The following is an 18,999-nucleotide window of genomic DNA, read 5'->3' as shown; positions in this document are numbered from 1 at the left end:
AACGACACTACAAAAATGCAAAATTTACTAACAAATCTTCACTAATGCTCAAGGAATCAGGAAAAACTGTTTTGTATTGGTTTTTGAGGGGCTGCACATTGTTTTGTGGATTACGTAGCTTTGTGTAGTTTGTTTTTGTGTTTTGGAAAGTTATTTTGATCTGCACTGTATTGTGATGTTTATACTATGTTGTTACTGTTACATGCTGTGGTCTTCCTGAGTCCTGAAAAAAAAAAACATTCCACTCACTCTCACACACACGACGAGCTGTAATCAGGGACACATTTCCACTGTGATCGTATGACAGCAGCAGGAGCCGTCCTGAGACAGCTGATCCAGTCCTGACAGTAACTGTAGAGAGATCTGTGTGAAACACGTCCAGAAATATCCACACCAAGCAGAAAAAATACCCGGAATGAAAGAATTAGTGTCATCTCTGGGCCTTCAAAATAAGAGAAATTGAAGTACTCAAGAATACATTTGAAATAAATGTTTGTTTAAACATGGAACAAGAAATGAGAAGTAAATAACCAAAGTGATCTTTAGCAGCACTTTTTCCTGTTCCGGGTGGAGGAAACAGTCGACACTTTGCTCCTCTGGTAGAAACACTTCCTGTGAAGCTGGACTGAATGAGAGGAAAAAAAAAGAGTCTGGAGCTTCCTGTTGTTGTTTTTGTCTTTTATTGTGTTGTTGGTCTGTTCATAGATTTAAAGAGATTATATACACACAAATTAGTAAAACACACACACACACACACACACACACACACACACACACACACACACACACACACACACACACACTCTCTCTCACTCTCACACACTCACACACTCACACACACACAAACACACACTTAAAGCTCAGTGTATTGAAGCTACAGCAGACAGCGTACAAAAAGAGTGGTACAAACTTTACAAACTGTTCAGTTTTTCTATCATCATAAAACTCCATGCAGTTACTCTGATTACAATAAGTTACTCATGGTGACTTAGTTACGGTGTGTCTGGCGACACGGCCTCACGCCGGCAGAAGTGGAAAGAAGACGCAGAGCGAGCGGCGGCGGCAGCGAGGAAGGGGCGGAGCTACGGCTCGCAGATCAGGGTCTCCACCACCACTCCGCTTCCAAAGTGACGGATCTTATGACAGTTCGGAGCCTCGCGCTTCTGCATGCCTAAGGACACGAAGGACAGGGGTCAGAGGTCATGAAGGACAGAGGACATGGAGGACATGAAGGACAGGGGTCAGAGGTCGTGGAATCCTGTCCCGGTCCCTGTGTCTCACCCAGGATGCGGTCCCGGCGCTGCAGCTTGTACGTCTCTTTCCCGCGGCACAGGTTGTAGATGAAGAAGCCCAGCTGGTCCACGTGCTCCAGGCGCTCCGTCACCACCATCTCCTCATGGATCAGGTAGGACTGGGGCAGGTAGGTGCCGGCCTGGGGGGTGGAGGGGGAGAGGAACCACATCAGCACCTCCTGAAGGGTTCAGCTGTGACTCCCTCACTCAGATTCAGCCTCTCATTCAGAGACACAGAATGAAACTGTCGACAGAGGTGATCAGGAACCAACGATACCGATAAACTTTCATAAAGCCTCACGTTGGCCACAATCGGACCTGATGCCTGAGATGTTATTAAAATGTACGGCAGTTCAGATCATCTAACTATTGATCCTGTCTGAAGCGAAGCCCGTCTGTCCCACCTTGACGTTGATCAGCAGCTCCAGGAAGTCTCTGGGCGGCATCACGATGGAGGTGTTGAGGGGGATCACGTAGCACTTTTTCAGGGTCAGATCCAGATAAGCAGTCAGCCTCTGACGTGAGAAACATGAAGGGAATCAGCTTTACGATCACTTCTTTGCGCTTCACTTCCTGATCACATCTCAGATGAACAGCTGAATGGAAACGTTTTGTTCAACAGGCCGTAACATGTAATGTTCTCTTTCTCCCTGATTAACGGGAAATGTGACGTTCCTGGATGTTGAACGGAGCTCATATCAGTGTTCACAGCAGCAGAGTGTGTTATGAGTAAACACTAACCTGGACTAGATAACCACTAGTGAATGAAGAGCTGAAGACATGAATTCAAACACTAGATATGTTATTAAAGAGGCTGAAACAGACCAGCCGGCCTGGAGATTCAGAGGTGGAGATTTACTTTACATTAACAGACAATTTCTGTTCATTGGAAATAAAGCTTCATGAATAAACACTGGAAAAATGAAGGCGAGTCTGAGAGCAGTGAGCTGAAGGTTTCAGATCGGTCTCTGACGCCTTCATCCTCGCTCTGGATGAGCTGACAGACACACTGTAACTCAATATTGGTGTTTATTGGTGAAGAAATCTATTTGAGGCGATGATGGGAAGGAGGGGGTTATGACGAGGGACACGCTTTTATTTTCTTCCTCATGGTCTGACGGCTCAGCACTGGTAAAGTCTGAAAATTACAGCTGTAATCCGTAAAAAAAAAAAAAAAAAAAAAAAAATCATAAAATCACGATGTTTTCACGTGACGTTTCTCAACCTCTACACATCTAATACTCACCCGGTTGAAGTCGTGGACGATGTCGGCGGGGTCTCCGTCCTCGAACTCGGGCACGGGGACGCTGATGAGCTCCACCTGCTCCCACTCCAGCACCCGGACGCGCTCCTCCACCTGCCGCAGGTGGTAGCCGTTGGGCAGCTCCACCTCCACCTGCGCACCGTCACCAGATTATCAGAGAGAGGCGATGAGAGACGCCACAGACACCCTCAAGTCAAACATCTTCACCAGGGTGTGAGGAACGGAAACGTTCAGCGCCACACCTTTAGTTTAACACCGATGTTATCTCCAGGCTGCAATTAGCTCTCAGAGCTCAAACAGTCGAGGACTTCGTCCAGGGGGCAGATTTATGAGGCTTTATCATGGACCTTTGACCCCAACAGGAGTGAGAAAGAGACTCGGCGGCTGAACAGAGTGAGCGTCCTACCTCCTCCTCCTGCACCATGAAGTCCTCCTCCCGGTAGTTCAGACCGCACACGTACACCTGGCCCTCCTGCCGAGAGACACACCGCGACAGGACTTACGTCAAGAGGCTGGAAGGTACATCAGATCAACACGTCTGCTGATAAGCATCAAAACATTCATCTTTAACATCATTTCAGGAAATCATCATTTCCCATTTCAGATCAGTTATCACCACAGCATCTGCTTGATGTGTTACACATCCCGCACACACACGCAGACACACACACATACCACACACACCCACACAGTCGGTTTCATCTCAGTAAGAGGAAAACCAGAAGAACACTAGATATAGATGTAGCATTACATAACACAACATTCTACATAATGTGTGACTGAAAAAGGGACTTTTCCTTCAAACAGAAAGCTTCTCTACAGCAGGGAGGGGAAACATGAGGTCTGACAGCTCCTAACCACCATCAGCTGCGGCCTCAAAACAGCAGGTGTGGAGGGGGAGGTGTGATCGGAGGCTGAAGGTACAGCAGGAGGCTCTTCCTGAGAACCTGGAAATCCTCCACATGAAGCACCGAGACCCTGTTTACACGAGTCGAGTGAAAACGTGGCGTTTGCTTTCAGAAAAACTTCACATTTACGAAGGAAGGTTTTCAGAACGATGTCTGTTTACATGGAAATGGCGACATCGTCATGAAAGCTCTGGTTTTCTCTTGACGCCGTGGCGTAACAACGGCCTGAGAACCAGAAAACGCCTGCATGGAAACGGCGGAATCACATCTACACACTTGATTGACATGTAGGAAACCAGCTTTCTGAAGAAGTCCCTAATGAACGGTGAGTAACGATGACTCTGAGGTGTGTCGGGGAACCGGCGTGCGGCTGCAGGTGTGAGACCTGTGATGAAATCCACCCGAGGCGACTGGAACCTGCTCCGACCTGCCAGGTTATGTAAAAGTCTGATTCCCTCCCGTCTGCGTGTCGGGACGGGATGTTTCTTTTTAAGCATAGGCCCCGCCCTCGCCGCACTCACCTCTGGGACGTAGTAGCGGAACAGGTAGACTCCTCCCACCACCACTCCGGACAGCATGAGGGCCAGACCCAGGCACATGCACCAGCACCAGGCCCGGGACTGCTGGCGCACCAGCAGGGCCGCCTCGGCGTCCTGCAGCGTGGAGAGGAGCACAGCCGGTCAGCCATATTCACACCGCCGGTCTGACGCAGAGCGCCCGGCGTCTTCTGCAGCCTCCCGGCTGCCACGAGGGACCAAGACTCATCGTTTTCAACAGTTCTGACACCGCTGGCAGATTACAGACCTGTCGATGTGGAAAAGCTGCTGCTGAGGTGCAGACGGAGGTTTGGATGGATTAAAGCTTTTAAACTCAGAACTGATGACCAGTTACCTTAACTCAGGATTACATGTGACCACAGGAGACACACGACAGCTGGCGTTTTGTTGTATTTTATTATTTTAGTTTTCTCTTTTATATTTTTTTATTTTAAATGTATCATTATATTGTTACATGCTATTAGTTATTTTGTTACTGATATTGTCCTGACTAATTTGACATCTTTCCTTGTCTGACTCTGGATAAAATGCTGTCTGATGGATCGGGGTGAGGCGCCGTGTTTCTGTGTTTTCTTGTTCGTATGTGGAAACAATAAAACGCTGAGTTTTATTGAAACCATGACACTGAGAGCCCAGTGGAGACATCGGTGATGCTGCCATCAAAGCTAGCTAGCTAACTAGCGTTAGCCTCAAAGCCACGCTGCCGGGGGGAGTTCGGAGAAACAAGCAGAATCAAACAGCTACAGGAGACGTTTCAAGACATTTGACTGGAATCTGATCCAGGAGGCTTCACGTCGACACCAGAGTCATTACTGGAGTAATGAAGTGAAAACAGAGACATTTTCGTCATGCACTCTGTGTACGAAACAAAGAAAAACTTTCAAGTTTAAACTTCAAGGTTGTTCTGGTGATATTCTGCCGGTCCGGCCCACTCGGGACGACATGAGGCCTCTGAACAGAACCACTTCAGATGGTTCTAATGTTCTGGCTGATGGCTGAGAGTGTGTGTGTGTGCCAGAGCAGCCTGGCCAGCGTTTATCAGCAGGCAGACAGCAGGAGTTGGACTCTGGACGAGACACCCCAGCCTCACAGGACAAGTCTCCACATGTCGACTGACGTTCTCCAGTCTAGAACCAAACTGCGGAACCGTTCTCTGCTCTCAGCTGATAAGCAACACTTCTGGCAGGAATCCTGCAGTGTCATCAAAACAAATACACACCCAAACTTTAATTACTTTAATTCATTTACACATCTTTCCACTGAGGTTCTGACATTTTCTGCATCGTTTCCGAATAATAAGATTCAAACCACATTATTTAATCTGTTTATACCAGGAAATATATCAGCTGTATGCATTTAATTGTATTTTTGTGTTGTTCTAGTGTGCTCAACATGTACATGCTGGTAAAAGCTACTATCGTGTTATGATTTTCCAGTATATCATATACGTATCTTTTGTAAAGCATTTTGTCTGTGCATATCTGTGTATATACTGGTGTTAGTGCAGTCTATATATGTGTGTGTATGGTGTGACTGTAGAAGATCTAATCTGGAAAATCAAACATTTCTACAAGAGGAGAACTTTAGGTAAATCCCATCACTGACTCCAAGTGTGACACGACGTGTTCAGACTGTGTTCAGTTCATCACACACGACAACACCAGGACACACACACTCGGTCCTCCTGTTCCTCAGTCAGTGCACAGCGTGAAGCAGAAGGAGCTGCAGAGCTGCAGGAGGCTGAAAAGATCTGGGTCAACGTTTCCCTCACTGTGCTCTCTGTGGGTAACGCAGACAGAGCTGTGTTGTTGTAGTGTTAGCTTTAGCATTAGCTGAGCTGTCGGCACTCTGAGGGACAGTTTAAAGAATAACTCGTTAAAATCGTATCTGCTCATTGTGGTCGTATCTGGATATCAATCTTCAGATGCGAACAGTCGCCGTGTTGCAATGATCCTCACACTGTTTAACTTTCACTTCACATTGAAACGGTGAAAATAATACTGGGAGCGCTGTCCTAAACTGGAATTAACAGTCAAATACAGCCTCTGCTCTATAATCTGATGGGAGTGGGAGGAAGATGTTTTGTAACCTTCAAAATGTCTTAAGTAACCCAATGACATTCACAGCTAATGTGGATACAAGCTAACATGTCCAGAGGACTGCGTTTGTTTAGAATTATTTAAACTAATTTAAGCTAGAGTTCATAGAAAAGGTAACTGTTGAGGAATGCTTTGAACATTGCTAAAGCTAACAGTAAACTTGTGAATAAGAGAAGAGCAGCTGCAGCAGCTCTGAATTGAGGTGTTGAAGTGAGCGTTCAGTATTCTTCAGGGTGTTGTTTACATGATGGTGATCAACAACAGAGAACGCTGCATTATGTCTGAATAAGCGGAGAACACACAGCTGACCTTTGACTTTGACCTTCAGGTGGAAATAAATGTTTTGTCTGGTCAGGAGCACACGGTGCGTCTCGGCACCCACATCGGGGTATTTACACTTTCAGACTCTGTTCACTGAGTGCCTGAACTGTCAACAAGTCCCAGCATGCCCTCGGACGAACATTTCATAACACACACACCGATTCACACACTGAAATCTGATTGTACATAGTGTTCCAGACTAATGAGGAAGGGATTTCTGCTTTTATAAGAACCCAGGTCGTCAATTATGAAGCTGCAAAAATTGAGGGCCTCCGTTCTGGTAGCATAACACAAAATCACAAAGGAAAAACGAAGGATTCTGTTCCACACCATCACTTACTCTCACTGCCAACGCCGCTCCCCTGCATGTATGTTTGACATGTGGAGAGAACGTCACACCTAAAGAGCTGAAAGTCTGAGACGGGATAAAACCACCGGCAGGGTCTGACGTGAAAAGGATTCCTGATCTGTTTCATCTTCAGTTTGAAGGTTAAACATGTTATGTCTACAGAAAAACTTAACTTGATGGAAAGTGTAAAAAAAAAAAAAAGTTTTTCAGCTCCATGTAGGCCAGCGACTGAGCGGCGTTGACGTGTAAACGGACGCCCGAAACGGCACCAAAGTTTAGTGTTTCCACTTGAAATTGCTGTGGTTGTGGTCAGACACGAAGCTTGCCGACCTCAGGACGGTCACTTTCATGTGGCTACTTCCTGTCTGGCTCCGTCTCCTCTGTGTACACACACACACACACACACACACACACACACAGTCCGCAGAGTCACCACAGATAGAAACTTGCTTCACTCCTCTGTTCCCTGTTTTTCCACCAGTGTGGAACCCAGGTCCTATTTTTGGGTTCTCTGCTTGAGTCTTAATGGGATCAACCTGCAGCCACCTGAGAGCGGCTCGGGTTTCCGTCTCTGTGGAGACGGGCCAGTATCGGTGTCCAGGACAGGCTCGGGTTCACACGAGAAACCCCATCCCGGCTCTGTGACGCCGGCCTCGGGGTTCGGTCAGAGAACAAAGAGGCACTGACGAACGTCAGACTCGAGGTCTGAGCACACTGAACGAGCACGGAGACAAAAAGAGGAAGAACCGCCCTCAATGATCACACACTTTCATGTTTTACTGTCCTTGAAGGGAGATTGATTGAAGATCTTACTAAACAAGCCTTTAATCTCAGTATTAGATAGAAGAATTGGAACTGGTTAGGCTGGATGAAGACAGGATCCACCTTTGCTTCCACTTCAAAGTACAGCCTGCTAACAGGCAAACTTCCAATGATGCTTATCAATCGCAACATGTCGGTCCTTTTGTGTGAGATTTCCCAGGAAGTCTAATATCGACTGAAATGTGCTGCTCTGTTTAATCCGCCAGCTCTTCTTCCTCATGTGCTTACCGAAGGATTTCAGCAAGGGTTCAGTGCTATTCAGGACAAAGCCTATTACGCTCTCTGATGGATATTGTGGATTGTGTAAGGTCTGGATTGATCAGAAGATAGCATCAGATTTTGAGTCAGATTAAAGCAGAGTAGTGAATCTGGGAGGAACCTGCAGGTATGTGCCGTACAGTGTCTGTTGGTTAATCCGACTCGTCTTGAGTCTGAGCGGTCGGCGGCTCTGTGGGAGGCAGCTAAAGCGCTCTGGCTCAGTCTCCATCGGACTGATTACACGGTAATCCTTTCCAAGCAGTCCACATGCCTGAGACGGCCATCAGACTTTCATCACCATGTGTGGGAGAACAGGTCCGTCTCAAAACGCAGAGAACAATGACTCCTTCGAAACGAGGAAGCCAAAGCTCAAAGAGGAAGTGTTGATCAACAGCAATATCAAGCAGCACAAAGGCGACAGTGTGCAGACGACGTTCCTGATATCAGCAGTACAGTAACAGGAAGCTCTGCTGTGGAGCTTCTGTCTCTTTCTATTGTGCCCATTCAGCTGGCTGGAAACTGCTCCAGAGGAGTAGAATCTGGAAAAATAACCACAGAGCCACACCAAGAACCTACAGCGACAAAATAACTAACCCTAACACACCTCGCTCCACTGGCCTCGCCTCAAACAAGCTCATTCAAAACAGTCAGTAAAACACAAACGTGTGAGAATAGATATTGTTGCTACGCTAAAGCTAGCGGTCTGCTCGGTGGACAGAGGAGAGAAAACAGAACCTGGGATGGTTTAAAGAAATGTCAGACTAGTGATGAGTCAATATTAACCCTTCACGACTGTCTGCGCCGACAGCAAACACACTTCCGACAATCAGCAGCTGCATGTAAATATGAGAATTCATTAATATGAAGTCAAATCCCGATGTGAGATGAAGACTTCCATCTTTGAAAGTTCCATCTTTCATTCACACCAATAACCAATCAGCAGCAGGAACCAAAGCCCTGAGCAAAAACAAGCTATGGGATCAATATGCATGATCCAGCAGTGGTGGAGACCCCACAGGGCCAACTCTCCTTATCTACATTTTGTTGTTTTTCCTAAAAGCACAACTTTGAACCCTTGGCCACTTCCTGTTCGTCAGCAGGAAGGCAGTTTCCTTCCCCGGGAAGCCGGGCAGCATGGACGTTTTCATGAAGATAGAGTGACCGAGAGTGAAGAAAGGGCCGATCATCAGCAGAATCCAGCGCTCCATTTAATTTCTCTCATTGTGCAATCGACAAACTAACCACTGATGCTAATGCGATACACACAAATGCTTCAGGGGTTTTAGTCCCACGTGTTTTTGATGAAGCCCAGGTTGAGCTTCTCAGGCCTGGAACAGTCAGACAGAAAACAGCTTAACTGCAGCCATAAATGCTGCTTCTTCATCATCTGTGTGCAGAACTCATGGAAATGTCGCCACACGCAGCCTGAACACCCAGTCAGGGGACCGCATCGTCATGTTCTCCTCCAGACAGGTGGAAGATCAACCCAGCACTATGTAAGCACAGAATCTGTTGTATTTTGAGGTATTTAAATCCCCTAAAAATAAACGTTAAGCTACTCTGATTATCGAGATAAGACCAACACTGTCCAATTTGCAGGCACAAGAGAAATCCCATCGTCTGCTCAGTTGAAGGAAGTTCGGCTCATGTTTGTGTAAAAATCAGCTCATCTATATTCTACATAAGGAACCAAACGAACATCCAAATCATAACAGAAGTTTTCCATTTTCACTTGAAAACGTTCAGTCAGTAGCTTTTCTCTGTAAAAACACCTTGAGATGTTCTATCTGGTGCCACGTAAATAAAACTGAATCAAATTTTGAGGACAAAAAGTTCAACTGCTGCCAAAAACAACCCCAGCCAGAACAGACAAAGCCTGGGTCGTTGCATATTTCACACAGGTGTACAGCCTGCAAAGATTTCAACAAATATGCAGCGGAGTGTAGATTTCTTCTCTCGGGAGACTAGTTCAAACTTTAAAAGAGATACGCCCGTCTGTTGGCCTACGAACACGGCAGACGCTTCCTCCGGAGGCCTGAGTCGAAAGCAGAGCTGCTTCTTTCACGGCGGGGTGGAGGCTGGAGCCAGGAGACACATGGGAGGAGCCGATGGTGCCAGACTTTACCCGGAGAAATGTGACACATCTCGGCTTTTTGGAAAAAGTCCCTTTTACTAGCTGAATCCTGGAACTAGTTAGTCTGCAGATCGGAATCGCACAGAGCTCCACGTCTCAAACTCGCAACACCCTCGTCACAAATGTTGTGTGAAATTCACAGCAAAGCCGTCAAGGCGCTCGGCGGCGAGAGTCAGAGCGAGCACAAACTCAATCGAGGGACTTATCCTACCTTCAAACCTGAAAAAAATAAATAAATAAAATAGAAAAAAATAACGCATTGTGTAACTTCGTAACCAGGAAGCAGGGCGCCGCAATCAACAAGCTGCTCATTTCTACAACTACCAGCACGTCAAAGTTCTGCTGAGAGAGGCAAAACATGGCAACAACTTCTCGGTCTGAGCCTAAAACATCTGCATGTGGCGACAGGCAGCCCAACGCAGTGCTGACTACCTCTTCTGTCAGCGTGACGCACTTCACAAAACAACATAAACACTTCTTCTTTCAACCGGATTTCTCTGCGCTCACTTTCTGTTTCATTGTGAAGTTAATTTTTCAAAGGAATCCAGCTCGATTAGAACGAAAGCAGCGAATAATATGTTTTGTTTCAGCTGTCTACGCTGTGGAAAAAATGTACTTTTAATGTGTTTTCCAAGTCACTGTTAATTTGAACACGAACACTTTAACTGTGGTGTCACACTCGTGTGAGTTCAGGGGTCGCATTCAGCCCGAGTTCATCTCGAGCGGGCCGAACCAGTGAAAGCTACTAAATCTAAAAATCTACAAAAAAAAAACAAAAACAAAAAAAAAAAAGGAGAATCATTGTAATAAAATTACACAACACCCTATTTTAAATTCACACTAAGCTTCTGTTTGTAACAGTGTGTTTCATTACATTAAATAAGAAAACGACATGATTAACTGTAATTGTGAGTTCCACAGCCTGGACACACCTGACTTAGTTCAAAAAGAGCTATAATTTAGATTTTATGCTGAGTTTGTGCTTTATTTATGTGCTTTATCTGGTAGACCTGAGCCAAGACAACACCGGCAACTTTTAAGTTTTTGTCATTTTGGCCAGAATGGATGTCTTTATGAGCTGGTATGGGCCTGCAGGCCACAAGTTTGACACCTCTGAGTTACAACAGTAACATAAAAACACAGAGGTTATCATTAACTGGTGAAAATATGTATTTAAAAAAAAGAACAATAATGAATAATTAATTCACTTCAAACGTAAACAAAACGCATAAAATAGTATGACATTACATACTTCATTTAATTTTTATTATAATAAACGTGTAATTATTTCAACACACAATGCATTAAAACTGAAAAACACTGAAGTTTCCCCTGCCCAGGTTTCCCCTTGCACACTTTCTACTTTCTCTTTTGGGCTTATGGCGCAGTTTGTACAGGCCAACATCAGGAAGAAGAAAAACTTCCAACCAGTTTCTTCTTTTTGCAATAAATCATGTTAACAGGGACGCAAAGAAGTCTGAAAACAGGATTATTAAGCTCATAAAGCTTTTAAACGCATTGTGGAAAAGCTGGATCTGTTGTTGAGTTTAAACATGCTGCTGTTTGTTTGTATGTTTGCATCAGGTTTATATCTGAAGATGAATTGGCAAAGAAAGAAAATTCAATTCGATCTCCATTAGGCTGCATGTAAATATTTCAGCTTCTTAAATTTGAGTTTTTGGATTATGTATTTCTTTAGAAAGGTGTAATTCTGTTATAATTTATGCACAACAGTGAGACAAACGAGTAGAAAAGAGGCGGATTGTGGGATTTTCTCCTTTGACAGATTATAATCAAGTAGAGTCCGGTCTTTAGGGACTAAGTCTAACCTCCATGACCGGTTTGGTTTGTTTATTTTTCCACTCCCACGTCCCTGTGGCCTTTCTCTTCAATGTGCTGCTCATAGAAGTCAAACTTTAACAACCTGGGAAGTCAGAAGAACTCGAATTTTCCCAGAAAAAAAATCAATGTTTTTTTTTCTTTACTCCAGAAAAAATCACTATTATGACTTTATTCACGTCGGATGTGTCTTATTAAAGTGTAATATCCAAAATGAACGCGTACAAAAACAAAGCTAACACCATAAAAAAAATAAGTTCTGCAAAGAAGAATGTAAAATGGGGAAGCAACGCTAGCTACATTTAAAAGGCATTACCTACACGACATAAAGTCTGTTATTACTGTGCATACGTTTAAAAAACGGCGTTTTGAAATAGAAATGAGCATTTTTTATCATCCTCGTGTGTTTCATAGGTTATAAATGAGGTTTGTTTTTTTTCTTTCAAGGAGAGTTACCGTCCAGCTCCGTTAGCATCAGTTAGCCATTTTCTACTCACTTTGTCCTCCGGAATCAGACTTTCTGCGTCCTTTTTGGCGTCTTTCTGCGCCAGTGCAGAGTTAAAAGACACTTTCACCATCCTGGAACGAACGTGAAACTACTCCGACAGGGGGAAAATCACGGTAAAACAGAGGTAAAGTGGGGTTCAAACAAAAGAAAAGTAGCTCCGGAGCGAAGAAGTGAAGATGCGTCTCTTCTTCTCCGGACTGGACTGATCCGATGCGAGAAGAAGAACCCCAGGAGACACTTCCGGTCACATTTCAGAGCAAAAGCAGGCAGACTTCCGGTATAAAAAATAAAAGCGCAGATCTGTCAGCTTTGATGATCCTTTGGAGATAAGGGATTGTATTCAAAACAAAAAAGAAATATCATATATTTACTATATCTTTATTATTATTATTATTATTATTATTATTATTATTATTATTATTATTATTATTATTATTATTATTATTAATTAATTAATATAAAAAGTAAAAAAGACAAGCATTTGTCAGAGAAAAGAATGGAACAGTGACATTTTGTTGTTGTTGTTGTTGTTGTGTGTGTGTGTGTGTGTGTGTGTGTGTGTGTGTGTGTGTGTGTGTGTCCATGTTTCACGCCCCCACTTCCACCAGATAAAATCTTCTCCAACACCTGTATTTTTTGTTTTTAGTCTTGCAGTAACTTACTGCAAGACGTTAAATCACCACTTTTTCTTTTCTCAACGTTTTTACTTACACAGATACATGTCGCCTGTATGAATACTTTTTCCAGCTGTTGAGTAATGTTTCACATGGAATAGAATTAAAACTTTCTTTAGCAAAACCGAACTGTGTTTTTGACATGGCTTCATCATCACACATTAAAAACTGTTTAATTAGTGATGAGTGTGTGATAAATGTCTTTTTCATAAAAAAGATACTTATAAGCACAGTTACACACAACAAGCAATACATTTTTCTCAGTGGCTTTGGTGCATTTCTCACACCACTATCATCTGCACAACAGTTAGTTCAACCTCCACAACATTCAGTCATTTGTGGACACCGTAGTTTGAGTTTCTCAGTCCTCCAAACAAATGACAAAAGCTTTTGGACATGCATCAGTTGCTTTCAGAGAGTTGTCTCTGCTGTTTTATAACATCATCATTTTCTCTTGAATTGTCAGTCAAACTGAACTATATACCTGCGAATGCTGAACTTTCTCTAAAACTAATACACCTCATTTTGTTGCTTGAGTCATTGCATACAGAAATATTAAACTGGTTATCAAAGTCTGTCAACCAGAATCCGTCTGAGGGGCAATTTGCCACGAGACACTCTCCTCACTGCTTTGCAAGAGCTGACATTCTGGATTTTCATTAATGATTGACAGTACTGTGTCTGTGGTATGGCCAATTCCAATATTTACTGCTGTTAACAGCTCCACCCAGAGGAAGTTTATGTTTGTTATAAATGAGAGTGAATTTCTTCTTTTGCACAATGCAGTGAAGAAATCAGGATTCCAAAGAGCATACGCAAAAAAAATGTGAAAAATTCAGTGTCTTATCCTGAGTCACCTCACTCAATACAAACATGTGTAACTCTGCTGTATCCAAGTGGCTGTGCAAACCGTGTACAGTGCTGTCTGGAGCATTTCAGGTAGCGTCACCAAGATGTGACTGTTTGTCACTGGTAAACACTTCCAGAGTAAACTGTCATCGTGAACACATGACGAAGCCGTTTCACAAACCCTTTCACAAACAATGGTGTCAGGACTTTCCACCTTGATGACACTGACACTTTCACCGACATGGAAACTTGCCTTTGAGGAATGAACTATCCATTTTGAACAAGTAACTCAGTATTGCAGGTTATCAACTAGGTTTTGTGGTCTGTACTAATTGTTTCAAAAAATGCATTAACTGTTGTGCAAATGTTAAATGTGATGCGAGAAATGCACCAAAGTGACTGAGGAAAACTGTAATAACAATAGAAACACATACAGACAGACAGACAGACAGATGGATGAGTGGGTGGATGGATGGATAGATAGATAGCATCCATACACTGAGACCGCGTTTCCAGTCCATCGCCGTCGAAACAACATTTTATTAATTTTGAACTAATATAAAAAACATAGAATAATTCAAAAAAACAAAAAAACTTGACAGCAGGATACAAACATGGGAAGTCCTTATAAATGAGGCAAAAAAGGAAGGCTTGTGAGGACAGGGAGTCTGCACAGTACAGGGAGTCTGCAGGACAGCAGGGATGCTGCTCCACGCCAAAGCTTCCCGTGTGCAGCGGGTCCTCACATCACTCAGGAGGTGATTTAGACATGATGTCCAGTATCTTTTCAAACAGCTCCTCACTTCCTTGCAGTTTTGAACTTAAACGCTCCTTTGGCAGAACCTTAAAAATGTCCCCACAGCACGCAAGTGTATAAGAACCCACCTCCTTCCTGCACTTTCTACAAAGACAGTGGGTCTGTTTTGATAATATCTGCAGTTGTTGCATATTTTTTCACTTTATACTCATTTTGCATAATATTTATTATAGGGGATGAATTTTAAAAGAAGAAAAAAAACCCCATAAATAATTGTAATTTATTGGTTTGGTTTTCCAGTACACTGATAAGGATATTTATTTACAAGTCCTTGTGTTTGTAGTACACAGTGTCCACCAGCAGGAGGCAGCGTCTCCATACTCAGGTTTCTACTTCCGGTCCTGAGCGGAAGTGAAGAGAGGAGCGACAAGTATGGCGGCGGTTTCAGAGAAGCCCACTAAAGACCGACTCCTGTCAGTCCTGGACGACCTGGAGGTTTTATCACGGTACTGATCTGCTCATCCTCTCCTATTTACAGTGTCGTTAAAAAAGCGCTCTGTTGGCGATCTTTTAATTGTGTGGAGAGTTTGTTTTCAGCCAATAATAATCCGTCAAACTCCAAACAGAGAGGAATCCAGCGCTTCAATTCAAAGAAAAAACACACGAATACGAGTTTAAACTACGATAAATTATATGTTCGGTAAATAATGTTTGCGAGGATCTCCTGTATCAAAAAGTTTCGTTTAAATATGTCAGAAACGAGGCTGCTTTAGGTTTGTGGACGTCCTGAAACGCGTTTAATGTGGATGTTTACGCTAATTTAGGCAACAAAATGAGCTTTAAGTTGTATAAAAATAACCACAGAGACAATCCAAACGTATAAAGACACACCGTGCTACTAAAATTGCGAACTAGCTGATAATTAAAGATTGAATAACAATCAATATTGGACAGTCAGGCAGATCTGGAAAGTGACAGAAATAAAACAATGTGAAAATGGGCAAAAATGTGTTAAAGAACTTGTAAAGTTGAGCACAATCAACACAGCAGTGACATGTAAAACCTCAAATAGGCCATTACGTGAACAACATTTACCTTAGATATGCAAATGCAAAGCATTGTTGGGCAATTTATGTGATCTACCGATTGTGCTGCGCAAATAATGGATCTCATTCTCTTCATCATGTTACACACATCAATACAAATGAGAATGCAGCGATGGTAATCTGTTGATCTCTCATATTTTGTTAATTCCATTGATGGAATGTCCCCGCCGGTCAATCTGTTAAAAATAATAGAAAGATAGTAAACATATTTCAAGCCGTCTTGATCTGTAGAAGTTAAAGTAGTTTAAAGTAGTGAATTTACTGAAGGAGCCTCCGAATTAAATGACTTGATTTAAATTTTGAACTGTGATTGATTTTACTTCTGTGTGACCGTCTGTCTCCTGTTTCTACGTCAGGGAGCTGATCGAGATGTTGGCTCTGTCCAGGGGTCAAAAGCTGCCCCAGCCAGGAGAGGATACACAGGTAACACACACACACACACACACACACACACACACACACACACACACACACACACACACACACACACACACACACACAGACTATACACAAGCTCCTGGTTTTTGAACTTGCTGTTAATATTAACCCTTAAATTTAATGGTGAAGTTCTTCAGGGTTTCTGCAATCTCCCCCCGACAGTGTGGCTTTGAGGATAATGCTAGTTAGCTAGCTTTCATGGCAGCATCACTGATATCTCAGCTCGCCTACCAGTGTTGTGTTGTGTTGCTACACTGAAGAAATCTGTTACAAAAAAAAAAAGGAAAAGAAATGAAAATAAAACCTGTTTACCATTTGCAGATTCTGGAGCTGCTGGTGCAGAGGGACCGGGAGTTCCAGGACCTGATGCAGGTGGCCCAGCAGCAGGGGAAGGTCCACCAGGAGATGCAGCAGCTGGAGAAGGAGGTGGAGAAGCGGGACAGCGACATCCAGCAGCTGCAGAAGCAGCTGAAGGAGGCCGAGCACATCCTGGTGAGTTCCACGCTCCGCTCCCAGTGAGGAGAACCGGCGAAACCGTCCTCAACGCCTCCTCTGCTCTTTCAGGCCACCGCCGTGTATCAGGCCAAAGAGAAGCTCAAATCCATCGACAAGGCCCGGAAAGGTCTGTCACTCCTCCTCCTCCTCCTCCTCCTCCTCCTTCATCTCAGGTTTTTCACTGTGTTTCTCTTTCTCTGTGCAGGGAGCATCTCCTCAGAGGAGATCATCAAGTACGCTCACAGGATCAGTGCCAGTAACGCAGTGTGTGCTCCTCTCAACTGGGTCCCTGGTACGAATCCCGCAGACCCTCACCTCCCCAGATCTTCACCCCGTCGCCTCTGAACCGTCCCTCTCTCTGACCTCCCCCTGTCTCCTGCTGCCAGGCGACCCTCGCAGACCCTACCCCACAGACCTGGAGATGCGCAGCGGGATGCTGGGTCACATGGCCAACCTGCCCACCAACGGCGTGAACGGACACCTGCCGGGAGACGCGCTGGCTGCTGGGAGGCTGCCAGGTAAACCGCACCTTGCTTTTACGTAACGGAGCCGTGAAATGATCTGATGTTCAAATATCACCCAATCCAGGTCAGGATGCCTCCAGTTTTACGTATACGTGTGTGTTAGGGCTGTCAAGAGATACATTTTTAAAATCGTGATTAATCACAGAATTTTCATTGATAATCCGTCTGTTCTGTCTCAGAACTCTTAATTTGAAAGAGAAAAACTTCATCAAGACATTTATTGATGGAGACGACAGATTGCTGATGTTTCTTCAATGGCAGGTGAAAAATGGGAATTATTTTTATTGATTTCATAGCAAATCCCTTATCTTGTGGTACCTTTAAGTAATTTAAGACATAAAAACGGTCAAAAGAAGTTCCTGAGGCTCATTCTGCAGCGACCAGTCCTCCTGAAAGCACCAAATAAATCTCCACAGCCTTTTTACTGCTAGCGCGTCTTACCATCAGCACCGGTGACGGCTCCTCTGTCCTCCTCGTTGACTCTCATTCCTCTACGCGCTCAGACTTCGGAGTAGGAAGAATCAAGTCGTCCTGTACCTTAGATTACTTTCTAATCTGTAATCCAGCCCATTTCAGACTGATAATCTGCGTTGATGTGAGACGTGACGTTCAGGGTCTCACCCCTCCCTCTGCCCCCCTCCCCCAGACGTCCTCACCCCCCACTACCCCTGGCAGTCGTCGGACGTGTCGGTGGGCATGCTGCCCCCTCACCACGGCAACGACTTCGGCCTGGAGCCGCCGGGGCACAACAAGGAGAACGAGGATGACGTGGAGGCCATGTCCACGGACTCCTCCAGCAGCAGCAGCGACTCAGACTGAGAGAGAGAGTGTGTTTGTGTGTGTGTTTGTGAGTGTGTGTTCACCTGGACCAATGGCCAAGCTGATAAGTCTCTCTCTTGACCTTCGTGTGACTGAAAGGTCAGAGGTCATCCTGCTGTGCAGGCAGAAGAAAGTAACTCCTGGATCATAACCTGAGGAATCCCTTCTCGGTGAGACGGCTGGATTTCTGACAGTTTCCAGAGAAAAACAGCAGCTTTCCAGATGTTTTCATCTGAAACTTCAGTTTGTAGGTCTGTAGGGAGTCCGTTACTACAGTCAAGCTTCACAGATTCTGCTGATAATAAACAACCATAGCTGATTTTCCTCCCTCTCTTTCTTTATTATTGTCTTTTTGTATTTTGTGTGTGTGTGAGTAGCTGTGTCTTCCAGTGTTTGGCTATTCTGTTAAGTCTCACTGTATGAGAGGAAATCTGGGAATCTTTTACAGAAAAGGATGAAAACCAGGCTCTGTTTGCATATTTATGGTTTCCAGGGATGTAAACAAATTTACATTCAAATAAAGCCAGCCCAGTTTGTGGAAAATTACACATTCTTTTTACAACGATGGAAGAATCTGCACAAACTCCCTCAAATCTGCAGAATCTGGTGATCCAGGTGTTTTATTTTTTATTGATTGTGCCTGAGATATTTGGAAATGATATGAGTGGTTTCTTTGTCCATGTAAGATACTGTGTAGATATGCTTGTATATGCATGGTTTTGTAAATAAATACATTTTTTGAATAGTTAAAGGTTATTTTGCTTCGGGCTGCCTGGTTGTGGAGTTTGTTCTTGACTCACCGGGTCAAATGGAGAACTCTTTCTATTTCACACACAAATTGTCAATTTTGATCCAAGATGGGAACAAAAAGGAACGATCTGTTCTAGTGCACTCGCAAAATTTGGGTGTGGTTAGTCTGTGTGACCCATTACCTACATATAAATAAAAGGATTTTAAAGGGAAAAAAATTAAAGTTTGTACTCCCC

The 18,999-nt window shown here is 44.0% G+C and overlaps 2 protein-coding genes across 2 annotated transcripts; one reads left to right on the top strand and one right to left on the bottom strand.

Annotated features, from left to right (window-relative positions):
- Window positions 1-661: 661 nt before the first annotated feature.
- Window positions 662-12,570, bottom strand: itm2bb (integral membrane protein 2Bb). The gene is made up of 7 exons (XM_030111933.1): window positions 12,341-12,570; window positions 3,986-4,117; window positions 2,963-3,028; window positions 2,539-2,688; window positions 1,697-1,807; window positions 1,282-1,432; window positions 662-1,171 (listed from the first exon to the last, which is right to left on the bottom strand). Exons 1-7 carry the CDS (start codon window positions 12,419-12,421, stop codon window positions 1,083-1,085), a joined length of 780 nt encoding a protein of 259 aa, XP_029967793.1. The 5' UTR covers window positions 12,422-12,570; the 3' UTR covers window positions 662-1,082.
- Window positions 12,571-15,044: 2,474 nt separating this feature from the next.
- med4 (mediator complex subunit 4) lies at window positions 15,045-18,954 on the top strand. Its single transcript, XM_030111953.1, has 7 exons — window positions 15,045-15,137; window positions 16,094-16,160; window positions 16,497-16,667; window positions 16,740-16,797; window positions 16,876-16,962; window positions 17,057-17,188; window positions 17,841-18,954. Exons 1-7 carry the CDS (start codon window positions 15,064-15,066, stop codon window positions 18,011-18,013), a joined length of 762 nt encoding a protein of 253 aa, XP_029967813.1. The 5' UTR covers window positions 15,045-15,063; the 3' UTR covers window positions 18,014-18,954.
- The last annotated feature ends 45 nt before the right edge of the window (window positions 18,955-18,999 follow it).

The sequence above is a fragment of the Salarias fasciatus genome, chromosome 16 (genome assembly GCF_902148845.1).
Source record: "Salarias fasciatus chromosome 16, fSalaFa1.1, whole genome shotgun sequence".
NCBI lineage: Eukaryota > Metazoa > Chordata > Actinopteri > Blenniiformes > Blenniidae > Salarias > Salarias fasciatus.
This window is presented reverse-complemented; position numbering and strand designations above follow the sequence as displayed.

Excerpts from the sequence above, each read along its gene's own strand:
- itm2bb (XM_030111933.1), bottom strand. The coding sequence starts at position 12,421 with ATGGTGAAAGTGTCTTTTAACTCTGCACTGGCGCAGAAAGACGCCAAA. Across the intron at positions 3,029-3,985 it reads TCCGCTACTACGTCCCAGAG|GAGGGCCAGGTGTACGTGTG; the intron begins GTGAGTGCGGCG and ends GTCTCTCGGCAG. Across the intron at positions 2,689-2,962 it reads TCATGGTGCAGGAGGAGGAG|GTGGAGGTGGAGCTGCCCAA; the intron begins GTAGGACGCTCA and ends GACGGTGCGCAG.
- med4 (XM_030111953.1), top strand. The coding sequence starts at position 15,064 with ATGGCGGCGGTTTCAGAGAAGCCCACTAAAGACCGACTCCTGTCAGTC. Across the intron at positions 16,798-16,875 it reads CATCGACAAGGCCCGGAAAG|GGAGCATCTCCTCAGAGGAG; the intron begins GTCTGTCACTCC and ends TTCTCTGTGCAG. Across the intron at positions 17,189-17,840 it reads GGCTGCTGGGAGGCTGCCAG|ACGTCCTCACCCCCCACTAC; the intron begins GTAAACCGCACC and ends CCCCTCCCCCAG.